This window comes from Balaenoptera borealis, assembly GCF_965194805.1.
Source record: "Balaenoptera borealis genome assembly, chromosome: 17".
Taxonomy (NCBI): domain Eukaryota; kingdom Metazoa; phylum Chordata; class Mammalia; order Artiodactyla; family Balaenopteridae; genus Balaenoptera; species Balaenoptera borealis.
Window position 1 is genome coordinate 29,786,661 of NC_138876.1, and position 21,529 is coordinate 29,808,189.

General features: G+C 36.7%; 1 protein-coding gene across 2 annotated transcripts in view; it reads left to right on the forward strand.

Moving 5' to 3' along the window:
• Positions 1-21,529, forward strand: part of ANGPT1 (angiopoietin 1) — a 268,562-nt gene that overhangs the window by 152,703 nt on the left and 94,330 nt on the right. For both annotated transcript variants that reach the window (XM_082364362.1, XM_082364363.1), the window contains exon 2: positions 14,359-14,514. In XM_082364362.1, coding sequence (XP_082220488.1) covers positions 14,359-14,514 — 156 coding nt within the window. The remainder of the gene's footprint in view (positions 1-14,358; positions 14,515-21,529) is intronic.

A 21,529-nucleotide genomic window follows, 5' to 3' on the forward strand; every position in this document is an offset into this window, starting at 1 on the left:
ACATCCACATCTGTGCATGTTCCTGTTTGTCTTTGTCAATATCTAATCTACTATCTGTAATCTTACACCTACTTGATTAGACATGGCATTTTTAAGGGGAAACAGTTAGTCTTCTACTTTAGCGTATATGTTCTAATTCATTATTCTATACAGATATATGTATCTGCAAAATACAGTAAGTGTATTTAGTTGTAAATACACCTTTACTTTTAAGAAGTAAAATTTTTTTGACCAAAAATTATTTAGTTCAGCAATTTTAATTTAGATATAGTGCAGCAAGTTTTAATTTAGTAACCTAGAAAACATTTATTTCCAAAAAAGAGGCTTGCTTGAAGATTTTTGATGAAAATTGGTTGGAAAGCTTATTTTAAATAATATTAGAGTACACTCTATGATAATAAGCTGTCAATGAGTATATGAACATTAGATTATTCACTTGACATTTGTGTTTATTTGAAGGAGTGATGGTGTAATGAACAAGAGAATAAGCATGGTACTAATCCGTATGCTATATGAAGATGGTATCTCTTTTGGTTGAGTAAATGAAAGAAAATAATAATACTTTTCAGCAAAGATAATTAATGAGGCCATAAAAAGCATATCATCATGGAGCTAAGGAAAGAATGAGTCACCTTGTCATATAAAATAATTACTTTGTGCTTGGTTTAGGAAGGCTTCAAAGTTTAGATAGGTTTAGGAAGGCCTACTACGTATTGATCCAATCATTCTTTTAGTATTCCTAAGCGTGATAGTGGTTAAGGGGATTTTTCATTGTATTTAAAAAGAGAGAACAAGTGAATAAAGAGTTGTTGTTTTTTACCATTGGAAAATGATAGTCAGATGTTAAGTACTTTTATTTTCCCCCTTACCTGACACTGGTAGCAACTCTAATGCCTTCAGGATCAGGGCAGCTTACCTTAATAGCTTAAAGGGAAAGAGAGGTAGGCTAATTGGAGACTATGAGTTCTGGATAAAGACTTGAAACTATACTTAAAAAATAAAGTGCTAGCCAACAAAAACACTTCAGCTGGACAGATTTGGGCAGGAAATGACCTGATCGTGATCCTTGCACTAACCAAGGACCTGAGGCCAACTGAAGCGGAAAGAGAATGGGCTTGGGGTATCAACAGACTACCACCTCTAGCATTTGGGCTCTGTGACCCTGATCACATCACTTCATTTCTCAGAAGTTTTACCATCTCATATTGGTGAGATGGTAACAATATCTATTCCAAAGGGCTGCTGTGAGGAATAATTAAAGCTCATTGACTGACACATAGGAAGTGCTCAATAAATAATGGCTGCTGTTCGAAGATTTCCACAAAACCCTTCCCCTTCAAGGAAACTACCTGTGGTTGTTTCTGCTCTTTTGTTTATTTGTTTTCTTTAGTTCTTTTGAAGCCAGGGAATTGGGAATGGGTGGATAGGGGACAGCACTAAAGGAAAAAAACTAATGGAACCAGTGGGGCACATCTGTGGATACAGATTTGATCTAAGCCACCACTAAGTTGCCACATGTTTATAAGTTTCCCACTGAGTGAATGCATTCTAATATCTTTATGTCTTTACAAATGTCTTTCTCTCATTCTTTATGTTTTTTTCTGAATATAAAATTAAATTGTTGTTTTCTTAAAGAAAGTGGAAAATATCAAACCATTTCAAGAAGAAAATAAAATTCACCTGTATTCCCATCAGCCAGAGATATTGTTCATAATTCAGTGCTTCTTTTCTTTTTCCGATGCATACAAATGTGTATCTGAATACACTTACCATAATTGAGAACATACTACATATATCATTTTGTATACTACTTATGTTAAGCAGAAGGGTTTGCTTTTTTAAGCCATGGAGAGCTGGTACTTTTTCATCACTTTATACCTTAAAATATAGGCTAAACAGTTGATTCAATGAAAGGCTCCCTAAGAAGTTGTAAGGGCTGTCATTATAATTTATGTCATGGTTATTTTAAAATCTTAATGTAGTAATGTATGTTTGAGAAGGACTGTAGAATCAAGTATTAGTTCTGGTAACTTGTTTCCTTTTTCCCCTCTCTTTCTCAATCCCCTAACTGCTCTCTCTGGGAAATAACTATTTGCCAAAGATAAAAATTATTGGTACAGATTCTTGAGATACAGTCTACAAATGGGGGAAGATTCATCATACAGCTTTCTTTCTGCTCCTTAGAGAAGAAATCCTAGGGGCTTTGTGGGATGCTGAGAAACACTTTGTTCTTTCTTGTGACAGAGCTAGAACTCAGGGTAATGTGTCTAATTAGAGTTTGTACTCCTCTCTTCTGAGTTAGTAGTCAAACCTTGGGATATGACTGTTTTATTAGCTGTTAAAATTACTAAACCTGACTCCTTCCTGTAATGCATAATAAAACTATACTACTGATATGTCTAAGTCTCAAAAACATAATGTTGATTAAAAAATAGGAGAGTTTAAGGAGCCTAATAATAAGGTAATGTTTTTGTAAATCTAGAAAATATACTAGACAGTATATAGCTTATTATTTTAGGTATATACCTATGTTGTATGAGTACACATCAACTTCAGGATGTGTGTGTGTTTGGAGGGGGTGCTTTTGTTATTGTCCAGATAACATTTTATTTCTTACTAAAAAAAAAAAGAAAGAAAATTCAAACCAAATATGTCAAAATATGACATCTGCTAAATTTTTAATGCTAGCTTTATGGTGTCTATTAACAACATTTCATGATTTAAAAAATATTTCTAAGTTTCCAAGCTTTAGACATTCCAAAAATTAGACCAGCCTTCTTTCAGTTAGTGAAAAACAAATGGTTTTGAGTGGTAATTGCTTGTTGGGGATGGGATGAAATCAAAAGGAACACTGTGAGGTGGTCTACAGCTCCCAAAACTAGATGAGTGAGTCTTTAAAACAAACTTTTACAGAATTCCTCTGGCAATGCATGTGGTAATGGGAGCAGGTATTTTAAACAGTTACTCATGCTCAGTTTCATTCTCTCTTGTGGTATGAGGTTAATTCTAAGAGAGACTAATTCATTGTAATGGTAATTAGGGCTCCCTTCCAATAACACTTGAGATGTAACAAGCATCACTAGGGCACCAAAATGGTCTTTGTGAAAGAAGAAACAATGTCCAGTGTCTGTCATCCTTTGATCAAAGTGAGGAAAAATGGGGATTTTATTTCATTTTTAAGATGTCAGCAATCACTGTCCCTTTCTTATGCTTTGAATGACTATTTCCAGCCTACTAATCTTTCTAGTACTTAGACCAAAGGTAATTTAAATAAAAACTACTCAACAAATATTATTGAGGAAAAATTAGACCTCACACAGAATGCTTTGGAATGTGTATTATACAATGACTTTGACAGTTTTATGCCTGTACAAATTTATTGTACATTCCATTGAGGAATCCCCTATTGTAGGAGAAACACATACATGCACACATGCTCTTACCATTAATTTTGCCACATTTAAGCAGATAAAAGTTAATTTAAAAAAGCAATCATAAACTTAAGAGGTAGTATAGAAGATAAGGAAGACAAATAGAGCAACTGTGTTTCAAAAAAAGAAACAGCATATGTGGGAAAGTAATAGCCTAAAAAGTCAGAATGTTGAACAGCGGGGTTTTATTGGAATAAGGTTAGATTTTAAGTGCTAATACCTTGCAATTTTATATGAAATACCAGAGTAAAATGATGGCATTTTTCTACCTACTAGTGGTATTCCTGAAAATCTATAAATTCCTTCATTATTAAGGCTTTTGAATTTTTGTTAGTGTGTATCTTATATCATCTGCTGAGTACTTAGATTTCATGATCTGTCTTGCAGTGTTTTCATTTAACGCAGGAGGTTTCCCTTAAAAAAATGAACATCATAAGTTACTTGTTTGCATCACTGCCATTTGTCATAGGAGGAAAAAAATGTAGTTTACAGAAGATGTTTCTTAGAATTATTCTGTGGAGAGTCTCTTTTACCCTATCAGTTGCCCACAACCTACTGTCTGTTGGGGTGGTCTCTAGTTCAGATGTCAAAGTTCTTTCTTTTTAAGTGAACCAGAATACATTTTATGTAATGTGTGGGGGGTTAAATTTCATTCCAGATAAGAAACTAAAAAGCATTACATTAAAGGAATTTATGTTTACAGTTTTCTGTTTGAAACAATATGTTCTTTAGTTTAAAAACTATCACTTTCACTGATACAAAAACCATGTATACAAAGTTGCTTTGTGGTTCTTCCCTTTTTTCTGTTGTCTAAGTGTAAATTCAGAATTTGGGAGAAAGGTTTCTCAGTTGCTGGGCAGATACTGAAGCTGTCCATGACTGTTTAACAGGCATTATCTATACTGATTAAATCTGACATAAAACATACCTCATCCAGAGGAAAGTGATGCATTAGTTATTCTACTTGGACCTTTAATGAAGTAGACTACAATGAAATGAACAGAACCACAAAGTGTGAATGTAAAACCTGAAACATGTAGGTTGAGAGTATAAGAATATGTGTGAGAGCATATGTGTGCAAGTAAATACACACACACAACATATATACACACAGAAATGCACTTATATGTTTTATTAAAGGGGTAAATTTTATGCTTAGTGTGTTTGAAAATTTAGTTAAGTGCTAAGAAATTATCTGCCTGCGCTTTCTAATGAATCTCAATTAAAAATCTGATAGCATGTCCTTGCCCTGTGTGTGTGGCCTCAGTGGCATGCCCATGCTTCTGACTGATTTATCTCTTGATTTCCTGAACAGTACATTTCAAGAGGTGGTCAGGAAAGTCACGTTACCTAAACAAGCACAGTTCCTTGCATGCTGTCATAGTCTTTCTGGCTTCCTTCTTTATCCCCACATCCTCCAGGTTTTCCAGGCCACATTTTTGTGTATTAAGGCAGACATAAGAAATTTGTGCCCTCCCTGCCATATTCATTTGGGATTGCTTCTGGGAAGATGTCCTTGATTCCCTCATTTAGAAGAGTCATTCCTTCCTTCATCCTACCCCAGCAGGCAGGAAGGACATTTGTACCTTCATTCCAGCACTTGTAACACACTTGCATTATAAACAGTCTTGATCATCAGAGTCAAGTTTTACTCATTCTTTTGCTTTCATTGTATAGTCCAGTGATTAACACATGGCTCATTTTCAATGTGTTTGCTGGATTTTACTTAATTTAAATAATTACCCATAACAAAGATGATTGAGAAAAGAAAAGTAGTGAAGATACAGGAGGACAAGATAGGATTATGTGGTCCCAAGAGTGAGGATATTTGTCTTCAGACCTATCTACTTTTGCATCATTTACATTGGTCCCATTGACATTCAAAAAGACCTCACTAAAAATTGGTAATGTGATATTTAATACTTTCAGGAACAAATATAACTAAGCTAAGCTCACAATTGGAGGCTGTTATTTTCATATAGAAGTTCATTCATTCATACATTCACTTATTTATCTAAATATTACTGAGGACTCACTGTGTGCCAGGCACTAAGAGGTACGAAGCTCAACAAGATAGTGCTTGCCCTCAAGGAGCTAATGGTGTACTGGGGTGTGGGCAATGCTATTATGAAAGAAAAAGAGTCACAGAATGCTCTAGAAGGGTATTATAGAGAGGAGAGTCATGAAAAGTTTCCTTGAGGAGAAATAATTTGAACTAATATTGAAAATCAGGACCTAGCCCAGGAAAAGGGAAGATGAGGTATAGAAGGAACCTTCCAATCATAGCAAATTATATGCAAAGGCTTGGAAGCAAAAGAAAATAATGTATGTTTGGAAAAGGGCAAATAATTTGGTAGGTCTGGAGCATAAGGTACATGTAGGGAGAGGGAAACCAAGTCTGGATCATAAGGATTCTTCAATGCTGATTAAGGAGTTGTGACTTTAGCTGCAGGTAGTGGAAGCTACTGAAAGAGTTTAAGAAGTGGCGTGGCAAGGCCAAATTTGTGTTTTAGATCGATCGAATCCTTTGGTTACGCCACGGATGATACGTTGGAGGAAGCAAGTCTGGATTCAGGAGACCAATTATTAGGCCAATAACAAATCCAGAAGAAAAATGACAAAAGAGTCTGCTCTAAGTCAGTGCCAGTGAGGATAAAAAGATATGGTAGAGAGAAGGGGAAGAGGGGAGAGGGATGGACCTAGACACCCTTCAGGAAACAGAAGCAACACAATCTGGTGCTGACTGAATACAGAAAAATGAAGATAAGGAATAGTCAAAGATGCTTCCTGGGCTTCCCTGGTGGCGCAGTGGTTGAGAATCTGCCTGCCAATGCAGGGGACACGGGTTCGAGCCCTGGTCTGGGAAGATCCCACATGCCGCGGAGCAGCTGGGCCCGTGAGCCACAATTACTGAGCCTGCGCGTCTGGAGCCTGTGCTCCGCAACAAGAGAGGCCACAATAGTGAGAGGCCCGCGCACCGCGATGAAGAGTGGCCCCCGCTTGCCGCAACTAGAGAAAGCCCTCGCACAGAAACGAAGACCCAACACAGCCATAAATAAATAAATAAATAAATAAATAAATAAATAAATAAATAAATAAACGAACGAACGAAACAAACCAAAAAAACCCCTAGTTAAAAAAAAAAAAAAAAAAAAGATGCTTCCTGTGACTTGGATGAATGGGAAGGTGGTGGTAGTGCCATTCATTGACATAAGAAACATAGGAAGATAGCCAGGTTGTGTTGGAGGAAGGCAAGGAATATATTTTGGGCAGAATGGTGCCTGGAGATTAAGGGAATCAGAGGTTCTAGCTCTTTATCTTAAAACAGATGCGCCTGCTATAGAGATTTGATCCATGACTTTTCTGTTGTGTTCCTGTATCATTGTTTCCTAACTGCCACAAGGATGTGTACTATATATTTTATAGACATAGATATATCCATCCATATTTTGATTTTCTATAATAAATAAAAATTAAAATATTGCAGACTCCTGTACTTTGTAAAGGATGTTTTAAATGAAGTAATTTGAGAGCTTCAAAAGATATTAAAAAGAATCTAAACCAGCCCTTCATTTCTAGATGAAGATCTAAAACCCAATTTGCTTAAGTGACTTGTCCAAGTTCACAGAGTAAATCAACAATAGTACCTAGATTAAAACCCAGATAACCTGACTCCTGGCTGAGTGTGTTTTTTACATTTCATCTCCCTTTAAAAAATGTAAAGAGAAAAATTAAGCAGACATTTATAAATATTTTTAAAGTTTCGTGACTCTGACTTTTCCTGTGTGTGAGAAGGTGGGATGTAAAAGAGAGGTTCCAGGCTAGTGAAGTGTGTTTTGGTGCAGGAAACATCTCATCTGTTTATGTGAAGAGAGAATGATTTTCCTGGGTCCTGACGCAACTATGGGGCACTATATGTGAAATGGCAACTTTCAGCAGCCACAAAAATGTGGTCTTAAAAGAGTCATAACCAAGAAAAATGATTGAAGAAGAGTTTATTCATACGGGATTTTTCTGGGGTACCGTTGAAGCTTAGCTTCGCCATATGCCTCAGCAAGGGTGTTGCTGTTACTCTTTTGGAGGGGATATAACAAATGTCCCCTCAACATTATTAATTTCAGTAGCTGAGAGCTTCTTCTTATCAAAAAGAGATAAGAATATTTACAGGAAGAAATATAGTCAGAGGCAAACTCCAGAGTATTCACCAAGTCTATTGAAATGACCCATCTATAAGCGGCTGTTTGCGACAAGACTCAACTCTTTGTACTGGTAATATCTGGTACCAGACTTAGTGCATAGGATGCATTCATCACATATTTGCAAGGACTGAAGTGAACTGATGCAGGGTTAATAAGCCTGAACTAATATAGAGTCTGGTCTCAGTTTTTTTCCATTTGTGGGGTGATGCATAGGGAGAATAAAATCAGGGAGATACTGAGGCTCATTGACTAAGGAGCAGCTAGTGGGCATTAGTGCTGGAAAGCAAGGGTAGAGTCCAGAAAGCAAAGTTAAAACCCCAAAAACTGCTAAGCATGAATTAATATGGTGAAAGGGTAGCCTCAAATCAGGAACCATCAGAAGTAAAGCAAGTAGCAGGAAACAAGGGACTGGAAAAGAAATGTGGGGTGGGCCAACAATACCAGCAGCCATTGTTGTTGACTCAGCCTGCTGATGTTAAGTCTGAGTTTCCCACACACTGAGTGACCACAGCCCGGCATCTGACATTAATTAGTTGTTTCACCTTGCTTTCCATAACCTCTCTGAACCTCAGTCACCACGACTATAAAATGAGATTCTTGGAGCTCATAATATTTAATGTCTCTTCCAGCTCACTTATTCTAATGGTTTTCTTTCTTCTGTAAGTAGTATTTTTTCAGATACCAAAATGAAAAACGGGATGCATGTCACACATATCAGTACAAAAGCTGTTTTAAACGTCAGCTAAATAGATTTACTGTCTATAAAGACAATTAATTATACTTCTCCATTTCATAAAAGAAAGAGTATACTGGAAATTCTAATAATAGAAATTCTAGCAAATAATATATTTGGCCTCAGCCTTCTTTTTTATAAAGCCATAAACCTAGATTTGGTTGCATTTTCAGGATTGCCACGGATTTATGAAACAGTGATATTTGATAAAAGCATCAACATTTAAGGCATTTTTTTTGCATTGCTTTACCTTTTTATTGCTTTCCCATATTTACCCTTTTACTTTATTTCATGGTTGTTTTGCCATAACTGAGTAATACCATATGCAGCAACATTCAATGAGAGTCCACTTAATCTACAACATATTTTAAGTGAACAATGCCTTTGTCAATTTTTATAGGGCTTAAAATGTTATTTTCTTAAGAATTACATGGGGAAATTCTGTTCTTTGTGCTTTAAGATAAGCTGTCGTTTAAGAGATTTAAGAGATTCCTTGAAGTGACCTCTTGAAGTGAAACGATAGAGAATGCATTTCACATGTAAGACATATCATAATCTCACACAGATTTTGGTTCTCATGAACATGAAGTGGCAAGAATTTTGAGGGCCCAGTAAGAGATCTCTCCCAAAACTCTCTTTTGTAGTGGAAAATGATAACATTAACTCTCTACTCGTCATTGGGCAAAAGACATGGGTGTGCAATTTATGAGTGAACTACAAATGGCTGATAATCTTCACTTCTTAAAAATATTTTTTTCTCTATTTAATAATGCTACTTGTCATACAGTGGACTGTACATTTGCTTTCTCACCACCTATAACATTTCCCAGGATATTACAGCCATCAATCACTGTGAAAATAATTAAATAAAAAAATGAAAAATTATCTGTCTTTGGACAGTTTCACGTCATCCATTCTGTAGCCTTCAATTTATGTATTCCCTGCATGAATATTGTGTGTTACCAGAATTTGTGACATTTGTGATAGTGTGCTTGTGCTTGATGGGTGACCGTCCTATAGAAGGAGCATATCCTGAGGGGCCATCTAGCTTCTTTCAAAGCAACATAACAGCTCTACCACAACTTATTGTGTGATCATGGACGATTTGCTTAACTTCTGGAGCCTGTTTCCTTATCAGTGAAATGAGAAAAAATAATAGAGTGGCTGGATTGTTACAAGTAGTCAGTGAGATATATATTTGTAAAACCTGGTACATAACCTAGCTTTGGTAGAGGCTTAGCATATTGTCATTGTTTTTATTACCTTTGTTATATTTAACAGTAGTTTGTAAGAAATAAAATGGGAGGAAGAAGACAAACGTATTACTATAAACTGCATACTAAGAAAAAAGGTAGGCGCTGATGAGAGGATTTTTAATGACCCATTGTATTAAAAGTGCTAGCAAAGTGAACTATCCAAATACCTGGCCCTAGACCTCTCACCTCATCTCAAATTAATTTGGCCTCTAATATGGTGAAGCAGAGTGAAGTAATCACCCTCTGATGGTGCATGTTTTTCTAAAAGGAAAAAGTAAATTAATTCTCAATGAGTTGGCTAAAAATGAAATCAGTAAATCAATTAATCAGTCAATCAACCAGCCAACCAATCCAACAACGAAACAGTTCCCACAACTCTGAGGTTAGTGGAACGTCAGAAGATAGATTTGAGTCCTCTCTTTCATTTCTAACAAGACACCTAAGGCCTCTGAGCCTCAATTTCTTAAACCATAAATGGAGTCAATACTTCCCTTGTAACGTTGGTATAAGAATCAAGTCAGACAGTGTATGAAAGCTCTTTGTAAACACTAAATCGCTTTACAAATGTAACATTATTTCCTTACGTAAAAATCATCGTTTACCATTTATTATGTCCTTTCAAATCACATCCTACATCCTCTTACTAGTTTTTTGGCCAATACTTTATAAAACTCTGGAGTCAGACACTGAGAGTGACAGTATAGTCAAATAATTTTATGATTCAGATTGGGAATCTCCTCCTTTATAACCCATTAGCTCTTGTGGTCAGCAAATTCTAAGCTTAAGATTCACATCTTAGATGTTTGTAAAATGTTGAACCTTGAAGTAGCCATCATATTCTGTAAACATATTTTGAAACCAGTACAGAATATATGAAGACAATCAAATTTGTTACAAATCTTTTCTGAACCAGGCTAGTATAGCACATGAAGATGGATTTCACAGTTATACATCTACAGAGGAATGTTTAGAGATTAAGATGAAAGTAGTCCTCCTTATTAATCACACATTGTATATTTGACTTCTGCCTCTCTCTTCAGCCTTTAAATCAACTACATCTGGTTTTTGCTACTTCAGTGTGCCATTACCTTTTGCATTAAAAAGCAGTTAGTCTTAGAGCAGCCCCATTTGATTAAAAAATAATTAGCTAGAGTTAGATTCATGTTACTCATCATGGCAGCCCAAATAAGAATTTTAGGATAGGTTGGAGACCTACTTTATTTCTACAACAGGGTCAGCAGAATTGGGAAGCTCTTTGTGATAAATACTGGCATAAAGCAGATATTTTGCTTTGCTGGTGTTAATTTTTACAGTTTTAAAAAAAAAGCACAATAATACAGAATAGATGAATAGATAGTATCTTAACAGAGATAGGACCACAAAGCAGCTGAACGTTGATATAATAGTCGCTCTATGCCACAGGGTGTCCTCCTCTATGGAGACTGGGGCACATGATTATTATTACACCCAGAGCAAATCAAAGTCTGGGAACTGACTCCACTAACCAACTGCATAAGAAATTGATATGTAATTATCAAGCACATCTGTATTGGCGCTCACTGATTAGTGAACTTTCTCTCAGGAGAGAAATCTGCATAGGAAACCAAGTTGTTATTTGAAATTTCTTGGTAAGCAGGGAATCTGGCATAGAATAATTTGATGGTCTAAATCACTTTTACTCAAGGAAATTGTCATTTTGTCAACAAGGTAAGAAGCTAGCACCAGAATGTAAGTTAAAACATTGGAGCATTACTTTCTTTATATATATATACACATATGCATATACAAACACACACACACACATACACACACCAGTGTGCTTAGCAACATAGATAATTTGCATTCTGATATAATTTTCTTATCTCATGGAAGACTGTTCATAAATAGTTCTGATATAGGCAGTTATTCTATGGACCACACTTTGAGAAGCATTGCTCTTTGCCTGAGTCAGAATTACGCTAGGAAGTTTTAAAAATATATAGTTTCCTAGTACATACCCTTGAAAATTCTGATTCAAAGTTCTGGTGTGTTGCACCTCCATCTGCATTTTTAAAATGCTCCCCATGCAGTTTGGATAAACACACAAGGTTTAGGACCTATGTAGTAAAATGCATAGGGTAATTAAGTAGTGCTTAAGACAAATAGGTTAGAGGTTAAAAACCTGGGTTTTGACACTGGGGGTGCCAAATTCTTCTTTGTTCTTGAGCAAGTTGTGGATTTTCTAAGCCTTGGTAGTCTTACCTATAAAGCGGCTATTAACAATACCTACCATATAAAGTTGTTGTGAGATTTAAGCGCTTTTGTGAAAGGGAAGCACTTAGCTCAGTGCCTGCCACGTGGTAGACAGTGGATAAATGTCAGCTATAAATGGTAGGTATCATCTCCATGATGGAGACTTATCTGCCATTTTGGAGAATATACACATTTATATACAGCCCCAAATTCCCTGGATAAGCAAGGAACATACTGCTAATGTGTGCCTGTCTGAGGCTTCCTTCGCTAAGCATCCATCAGATTTATCAGTCAAGACTTTTTTGGTTTTGTTAGAAACTATATCAGTGTGATTGACGCAAAAGAAAAAAAAAAAGTGGGCTGCTCAAGGGGACATCACAGAATTTATAACTGAATGTCCAAGGGTGGATCTGGCTAAAAACATGACAGGACGGAGGTGCTCTAAAAGTATCCTTCTATCTGTATCACCTGGCTGTCTGGCTATCTACCTACGTACCTATCTTTCTGACTTAGCCTCATTCTTAGACTGGCTCTAGTTTTGTGCTGGCAAAATGGGGCATCAACAGTGTCAGGCATATATGTTACCAGCTTACCACAGAGGAAAAAGAAGTTCTTTCGTAGGCTAGTTAGACACAAGTGCATAACTGAGACTTACTGGCCTTGCTTACAGTACCTTTCCATTCTTGAACAATTTATTCTCTCTAAGCAGGAGCAGAACATTCTGGATTGTCAGGCTCAAACATGTACCTAACCCTGAAGCTAGGGTGGGACAACTCCACCCAAAGCATTTGTTCTGAAGGAGGAAAAGACAATTTCCCGAAAGAAGGTTAAGGGAAGTTATTTAGAAAAGAGGGAACATATGATGCAGAATCTATAACAATAGATGTCTGTTACTCCAACCCACCCTCCTTTCCTCTACCCTTCCACTGTTGTTAAAATATGTTAGTTCAATTGGAATAAAGCCAAGATTAAATTTACCCTAGAGACCTTAAGTTTTGTTAAGATAATTTCCAGATAAGTGTTCTAATCTATTTTGTATTTGTTTTATAATAAATTTTTGTGAGTTGAAACTTTCCCCCTACTTCTAATTTGGGAAGGAGAGTTGAAAGGTTGAAGGGGAGTTACCTTATATTGACCAAGAACAAAGTCAGAACTTATTAATAACAATATGAGTTTGATTCTGACCTTTCATTTTATTTAGCTTGGGACAGACTCATGTTTGATAAATAGAAATAAGCAAGAAATGTTGTTAGAAAGTGAACTGCCAAAGTTACAAAGAAGAATTTAGTTTTAAGCTATATTTATTACATGACAATAGTGTTACTATAGATTATAAAATAGTGGATGTTTTTTGGTTCACTAAATCAGTAAAAATCACGTAGCTGTTAATGATTTGGAACCCAGCTTATGAAGCACGACTTGGCAGAACTATCAAGTGGTTAGCAGTGTTGGTATGAAAGTTAAGGACTTCAGCACTCAAATCCAAGTCTGGCTGTTTTTGTGGTGTGTGGCCTTGGACCGGCCTTCTCTGGGATGCAGTTTCCCCTTATGTGTAATTGGGTAATAAAATGTGGTCACCACACAGTTGTGGGGGAGAATTAAGTGCACTGACAGGGAAGTGCAGGCTTCTTTCTGTATTTTTCAAGCATATGAAAAATACGCTCAGTTTTATTCTCCCAAGTGCCTAACGGGCTCCCTCATAGTAAGTCACTTAATAATTCTTCTTGCCCCCTATGGTACCATTTATTTTACAACCATAGTATTCTCTAAGATGGCACCATAAAGGACTAAATGTTCCCCAAGGCAAGAAGGGCAAACGCTGCTTTATGGACCATATTTTCCATGCCTCTTTTTGAGCTTGCAGAGGAGCACTGAGAATAGTTTTAGCTAGCTCTGAGGCTCTGCAGCTCATTTCATATGCTGTTGCCTATACGTTAAGATTCCCTTAAAGGCTTGTGTTTTGGGTATCTGCCCCCTTCCCACTCCTTGTCCCATTTCCCTAACCCAGCATGGTCTTTTATTTTTCATTACAGAGGAGGCTGAATATTTCTCAGAGATAAGTGGTCAATATGGTATAATGAAAAGACCAGAGAACCAAGATTTAGATTTAAATTGTTGTGCTCTGTTAAATTTTTGCTGGTGACCTTAGGATCATCGTTGACCTTCTCTAACTCTCTTTCCTCAGCTATAAAATAAAAAGAACAGTGAGGTCATCTGTGCTTAACTCTCTATCTTTGCTGTAAGGGTTAAATGAGAAAGCACTATCCAAGTGTGAATTTTCATTATGATTGTGTTGATTATGTATGTGCATCAGTATATTACGGGTTTGTTAGCAACTGTGTTCCTATGTGCTCTGCTCCCATTTCCCCGGCTCCCAGAGATGCTGAGGAGTCCTGCCAGATGGCTGATTTGCCAGCTGTGTCTTGTTTTATCATTGTAAATATTACATGCTTCAACTGAAAGACTTTGCTTATAATGTAGTATGTTTTGTCCTTTATCTCTTGCAGATTGAGAATTACATTGTGGAAAATATGAAGTCGGAGATGGCTCAGATACAGCAGAATGCAGTTCAGAACCACACAGCCACCATGCTCGAGATAGGGACCAGCCTCCTCTCTCAGACCGCAGAGCAGACCAGAAAGCTGACAGATGTTGAGACCCAGGTACACCCCTGAGCCAGAGTCGTCAAACTCTTAACCCAGATGATTTTTTTTCCTTTAACTTACTCCATAAACACAGAGCACATTTCAGCACTGGGATTGGGGAAACATATACATTTTTGTTTATTGGTAATAACAACAATGACTGCCTGACATGCTATGCATGTTTCTTTTGATTTCATGAGAGTTGGTGTATTTAGCTTTGTATGTGCTTGCAAAAACAGGACTAGGACTGTTTGTATGTGCTTCCAAAAACAGGCAAAGGACTTAATCAGCATTTAAATTTCAAATAAACACTTCAGCTACCAACTGTGATATGATATATGTCAAACAGAATAGCCATTTGTGTCAAATTGGTGCCTTTGATGTACATTTTTGACCTGTCCTGTTTTATCTCCAGTAGTACTCTAACAATAATGGCACCTGCAGAGGTTTTGTGCAGTCAGTGGATAGGAAGGAAAACCCCAAATAAACTGATCTGGAATGTGAAGATTTTGTTTTTATTCAGCATGATTTTATAATGAGAAGTCAATTAAAACTCTTCGTGTCCATGCATATATATATATATATATATATATATATATATATATATAATTACCCTACTATGGACAATGACATTTTTTATGTACAAATCAGTAAAATGCCTTTTAATTATCACTGTCACAAGCCTACCATTACAGTTTAATGAAAATATTATTTTTGATGACTGGAAGATGATCTCTTGGTCCCCTTTTAACCATGGAAATGGTTATTCCTGTTACCATTCTGAAACCCAGAGGATGATTCTGTCTCAATGTAACAGTTGATTTCTGGAATCAAAGGTGAAGTATATTGTTAAAAGATAAACTGAGGCACATTAAAATTTTCAAGAGTTTGAGTGAACATTGATTCAAATTGGGCAGCACCTAACTGAAAGTATTTAGCTCTACTGCAGGAGCTAAGGGAAAAGTTTTAATAGAGAAGATGCAGAAGCAAAGCAAGGAAATTATTTGATTGGCTATAGCTTAAGCAGTTGCCTTATTTGGGAAAGCCTAGTTGGCTGTTTGTGATTGGTTGTTCTTAAGTTTACTTTCTTAAATTCAAGTGCATTGACTCTGGCTTAGATTTTGGTTTGCTTATGTAGGTTACCAAGACATTAAAGCCACCTCTAATGGCCTTTAATGTTTAACTCTTTTAACAGTATAAATTCAAAAATAATATGCAACCTTATTTCTATTTTGTGTCATTTGTGTTAATGGCATCACACAGATCTAATGTTGATATTTAAAGAGACATAACAATAATAATTTACATGGATAGAGCATTTTATATTATGCAAACCACCTTCCAATGGACAAATGATGTTTGTGAAGACTATATAGAACAGAAAGTTTGAATGATTTTCTCACATTGATACAGCTAGTGAATTGAATTTGGTACTCAAACTGATTCATACTCATTTCTTTCTCTGTCCTCCTTGATTAGTAATACTAATAATTATCTAATTGAATAAGAGCTTAAATGTGGATCACGTTGCAACAATAAATCACATAGGCTTTGGAAAATAATTTTTGTTGCACACTATCATCAGATAATTATGGGGGATGACTAAGGGAAAATTACATATTATAACTAAAAATTATGAGACTATGTAATCTGTTATCATCACACTGAGCAAGCTTGTTGATCTATGAACCAAGCTTGCTCAGTGGTATGAAGTTTCTTGTGGTATGAATAATGTGAGCGTGTTCTCTCTTATTTTTACTAGAACTGAATGCTCACCATCTCCTACAAAGCATTCTATATATACAAAGACTGAAATACACAATTAATATTACCCTACTTGGTTGAACATTTGAAATTTTTATGCATTTCTTTTATAAGTTTTATGACATACATGACAGCATTTTGTTTCATTTTTTTCCATCCCCCAAATTGAGTTGTTTTTGTTCTATTTCCAACTGGGAATAGAAGTTGTTGGGGAAAAAATTCCCATTGTCAGCATACCAATCTCCAAACTGTTAAGACGCATGCTATGTAAAATTTTAAGAGATAACAACTTGTTCTTCATCCTTAAGGCTAAGAGATGTGTACTTTATGGACAACAGCACAGAAAATTCATAGGAAATAAACCTATTCCCTATATAGAGCAGCTAAAGTTGAATAGTCATTAAAGGCCAATGAAAATTTATTAGATGCTCCAAGAAGAATTTTAATATAGCTGAAACCTGGAAAACATCTCAAAAATCACAAATCCATCAGAACTTGCAATGAGAGGAAGGTGGAGATAGATTGTCTGACAGTGGCTCGGACAAACTAGGTCCTCCCTTAAGAGTGAATCCTGGGTGTTCTTTTCATCTTCATTTTAATATCTTCTAATCGTCTCTGCTATTCGTAGCTGTGATGCGCCAGCCCTTTTTCATGTGAATGTATATCCATGAGGTGTTTATTTGAACCTTTGCAACAGTACATAGTCTACTTAGACCTAATCATTCAAGTGCACTCAAGTTCTGATGCAAGGCCAAGTTCACAAAGTGAATCCTGGATTATTCCTTAATCTCAAAATGCTATAGTCTTTAATAATAAGCGTTTATAAACCAATAGATCCTTTAGTGCTATCTGGGCATGCTCCCATGTTTTTCCTCCCATATTCATTCTACTTTGTTTCTCGTTGGTAAGTGCTGCTTTTCCTAAACTGATTTCAGGTCCTCAGTTATTTTAGGAACTCATGCCAGTGGTTTTGCAGTATATTTTAGTGCCCTGGCTTTCACATGATGTTGTTATAAAGATAAGTAACTTATTGCTTTCTAGTCCTCTGCTGACCTTCTAGACTTGAATTTAACAAAAGGTTGTAGAGCCTTAGTTTTATTGCAGTGGCACTTAAAAATATTCTTGTGCCCAATAGGCATCATGATCAGAAAAGAGACAGAGAATGAGTATATCTAAGTAACCCTGCTGGTCATGGTTGTGAGATCAGGAACCAGCACTGAGCCTGTTCCTTCCTCCTTAGTTCAGCTTGCAGTGTTTTTCTTACTCTCTTATCGATTCATACCAATATCTCCTCTCCTTCCAGTTCCTCTTTCCAAGTGTGCAGTATGAAGGGCTTAGTTTCAGACATTATTCATGTCCCTTCCCGTAGTGTGAATGTATTTCTGACTTCTTCCTCAAGCCAATTTTGATTAGAGGTACACTAGTAGACAAAAAATGACATTAAAATTTACCTCTAATAACCTGTGCTTGACTCTTTTTTAAGCAATTTTACATTTATTAGCTTTCAAATAATTTTTTAAAAACTTGATGGGGTAGGTACTATTATCATCCCTTGTTTAAAAATGTGGAAACTGAAACTCAGAGAGGTAAAGCAACTTTCCCCAGGCGAAAATACTAGTAAATGTTAGAGGGAAGATTTGAACCCAGGCAGTCTGGCATGAGTCTACATGCTTTACCAGCTCTCTATCTGTACTGCCTCCCTCTTGTGATTCCTTTCTCTCTCAAAGGCTGCAGACACAACTTGGGTCCAAGCACAGGATAAAAGGGAAATAAGATAAAGCAAATTAATGTGGACCTAATAGTAGCAACTGAATGTTTTCTGTAAATGATGAAGATGCAGCTGCTGCTGAAGGTACCACTAGCTATTGGCGTTTTACCACATGTCTGCACATCATTTCATGTAATCCTAGCATCCATTGTTGTCCTTGCTGCTTGCTGGCTGTGTAACTATAGGGAAGTTCTGTAGGCACTGGGCTTAAGTTTCCTTCAACTTCCAATCATTTATATGGAGCCATAGTGTTAGAAATAGAATTTAATAAAAATTTTAAAGATATATTTTGAGTACCTCCTTGACGCAAGGTATTTTAATAGGTACTAAATAGAATACAACAATAAGTAAAAGTCTTTATCTTCAGTGAGCTTAATTGAGTTAATGTGGCAAAACTTTTCTAAACCATTTCTTTCTTGACTTTCCATCAAGTTAATTAGCTATGGAACCTTTCCCCACAGCTATAACAATGCATCTTTCCAGTCTCCTACTGTGGGGGGGGGGTGTAATAGACCAATGGCCCCAGCTGCTGTGCTCTGAAATCCATGACTGTGTTGGTGCAGAGACCACAATTCTCAGGGGCCACTTCCAGCCAATGACACATTGTGACGGTGATACTTAGACCCATTCCTGGGAGCTGCAGGACTCCACTGACACTTGACTTGGCTAAGGGCTCTCCATCAGCCTTGCCAAACTTTCGCACAACTTCCCTGCAGGCTAAAACTTCCAGTTAACCTTACTCCCTTCCCTCTCTTCTTCACTGTGGTTCGATCTACATCCCAGTCAGAAGGTGACCCTAGCCAACTCTGGCTTCTTCCCAATTTTCTCTCTCAGGCATGTCCCCTAATAAATTTCCTGCAAGTGTAATTCATCATCTGCTTCTTAGAGGTCACAAACCATCACACCTGTTGTTTGGACTTGAATCATACAATTATAAATTTAAGGCAGTCCAGGAAAAACTTAATGAATGAGATTGAATCTCTAGGTGGAAACAGGTTTGAAAGGACAGAAAGGGCACCTCTCAAAGTTGAGCCACTATCTCTTTAACTTGATGAGAGGATAGTTGAATAAATATTTAACTTTGACCTAATTGAAATGGCAGTAAAATAAATTTGCTAAAGGTCATCCAAGGAAAATACCCTGGTAATCAGTTTTCTCAAAAGGTCTGGAAAAAGTGTTTGATAAGCCATTAGGAGAGAGCTCAGTGAACCATGATCCATAGGTCAAATTCGAAATGCCATCTTTTTTTGTAAATAAAGTTTTATATGTTGTATATGGGTGCTTTCTCAATAAAACAGCAGAATTGAGTAGTTGCACCAGAGCCTGCCAAGACTAAGATATTTTCTGTATGGCCCTTAACAGAAAAAGCTGGCTAACCCCTGCACCAAGAAACAAACTTCTGGAGAGCAAGGATTTTGTCTGTCTTGCTTACTGTTCTATCCTTAGGATTTAAAACAGTACTTGGTACACAGTAGGCTCTCAACAAATACTTACTGAATGATTAAATTCACTAATATTAGTCTCTTAATTTCTGTATATTTCAGCCCAATGCTCCCAAGCCAAGGGCAATGTCCTAAGGGTTGTGTGTTGGTGGTAATATATACCCACGAATAGTGGATGGGTCAGAATAGGACTTTGAACAGAAGCAGCCTACTGCAAAGATGTTCTGACTGACTAAGAACATTGGATGAATGTATTTTCTCTGTACTCTGAGGAGCATGAGAAATTTGGCCATCTTCCTGCCTCGTAATGCTAGTGTAGCGTTAGGGTGAGTACTGGAGAGAAGTCAGATGCCATCCGCTGCAACAAGCAGAAGATCTCCTGGTGATTGAAAGAAATCATTTTGATAGCAGTTGTTATTGACTGAGGGGAGATACCTTTCTTTTCCAGAGGGAAGCTACTTGTGTACAGCTGCATGAGCCTATGGGAAAGAACTCAGACTCGAGGCAGATTACCTGGCTTCCATTATGACTCTACTGTGAATTAGCTCTGTTGGGCAAGTTACTTCTACCCAAAATTTCTGCATCTGTAATACAAGTACTATCTCTACTAAACTCCATAACCCAGTGAGGTTATCATTATATTATGAATACATTATATGTTTATATATAATATAAATTAAAATATACAATATAATTATAATAATTATGTATAGTATTATCTATATATTATTATGACTAAAATTAATAATTCTCTAAGATTAATTTTCACGTTCAAATTTCCTCAATTTTTCTGCCAAAAATTTTATAGACGTTTTACTTTTCAAGACTTAATAGTCCCTTTTAATTTGGAGTAATCTTACATTTTTTTAAATTGAGGTATAGTTGATTTACAATATTATATGTTTCAGGTGTACAACATAGTGATTCACAATTTTTAAAGATTATACTCCATTTATAGTTATTATAAAATATTGACTGTATTCCCTGTGCTGTACAATATATCCTTGTGGCTTGTGTATTTTATACATAGTAGTTTGTACCTCTTAATCCCCTACCCCTATCCTGCCTCTCCTCACCTTCCCTCTCCCCACTGGTAACCACTGAATTGTTTTCTGTAACTGTGAGTCTGTTTCTTTTTTGTTATATTCACTAGTTTGTTTTATTTTTTAGATTCCACATATAAGTGAGAACATACAATATTTGTCTTTCTCTGTTTGACTTTCTTGTTTTTCTTGAGGTTTTGTTCTGTATACTGTCCCATATTCTTTTTTTTTTTTTTTTTTTTTTTAAATCCTCATCCTGCTTTACTGCTCTATGGCATTTAACATCTTTTTTTTTTATTTTTAAAGTGGGATGAATATCAGGAGTCCCACTTTTTTTTTTTAAATTAATTAATTAATTAATGGCTGTGTTGGGTCTTCGTTTCTGTGCGAGGGCTTTCTCTAGTTGTGGCAAGCGGAGGCCACTCTTCATCGCGGTGCGCGGGCCTCTCACTATCGCAGCCTCTCTTGTTGCGGAGCACAGGCTCCAGACGCGCAGGCTCAGTAATTGTGGCTCACGGGCCCAGCCGCTCCGCGGCATGTGGGATCTTCCCAGACCAGGGCTCGAACCCGTGTCCCCTGCATTAGCAGGCAGATTCTCAACCACTGCACCACCAGGGAAGCCCCCATATTCTTAAATTGTCTGAATATTTCTTTTACTTTTCCATCCCCTGTATTTTTTTTTTTTTTAACTGGAAATTAAGTCTATAGGCTTAATGAGGTTGAGTTGAACATGGTGGTGGGAGTACTTTGTAGTATTACTGGTCACCTCCTATTGCATCTCATCAGGAGGGACAAATGCCAGCTTGCCACCCTCTCAGTGACGCTATTTTAACTTGGTTAGGGTAAAAGGCTCCATAGCTCTCCATTCCAATTGTCCATTTTCCCCTTGGAAATTAACAGGAAAACTGTAGCGTGATATTTTGTCACATTGCCCATCACTGACCAAATAAATTATTTCATTGATTTTTTAAAATGGTGATCTAACTCTCATTCCATGTACATGTACCAGCCTTCAT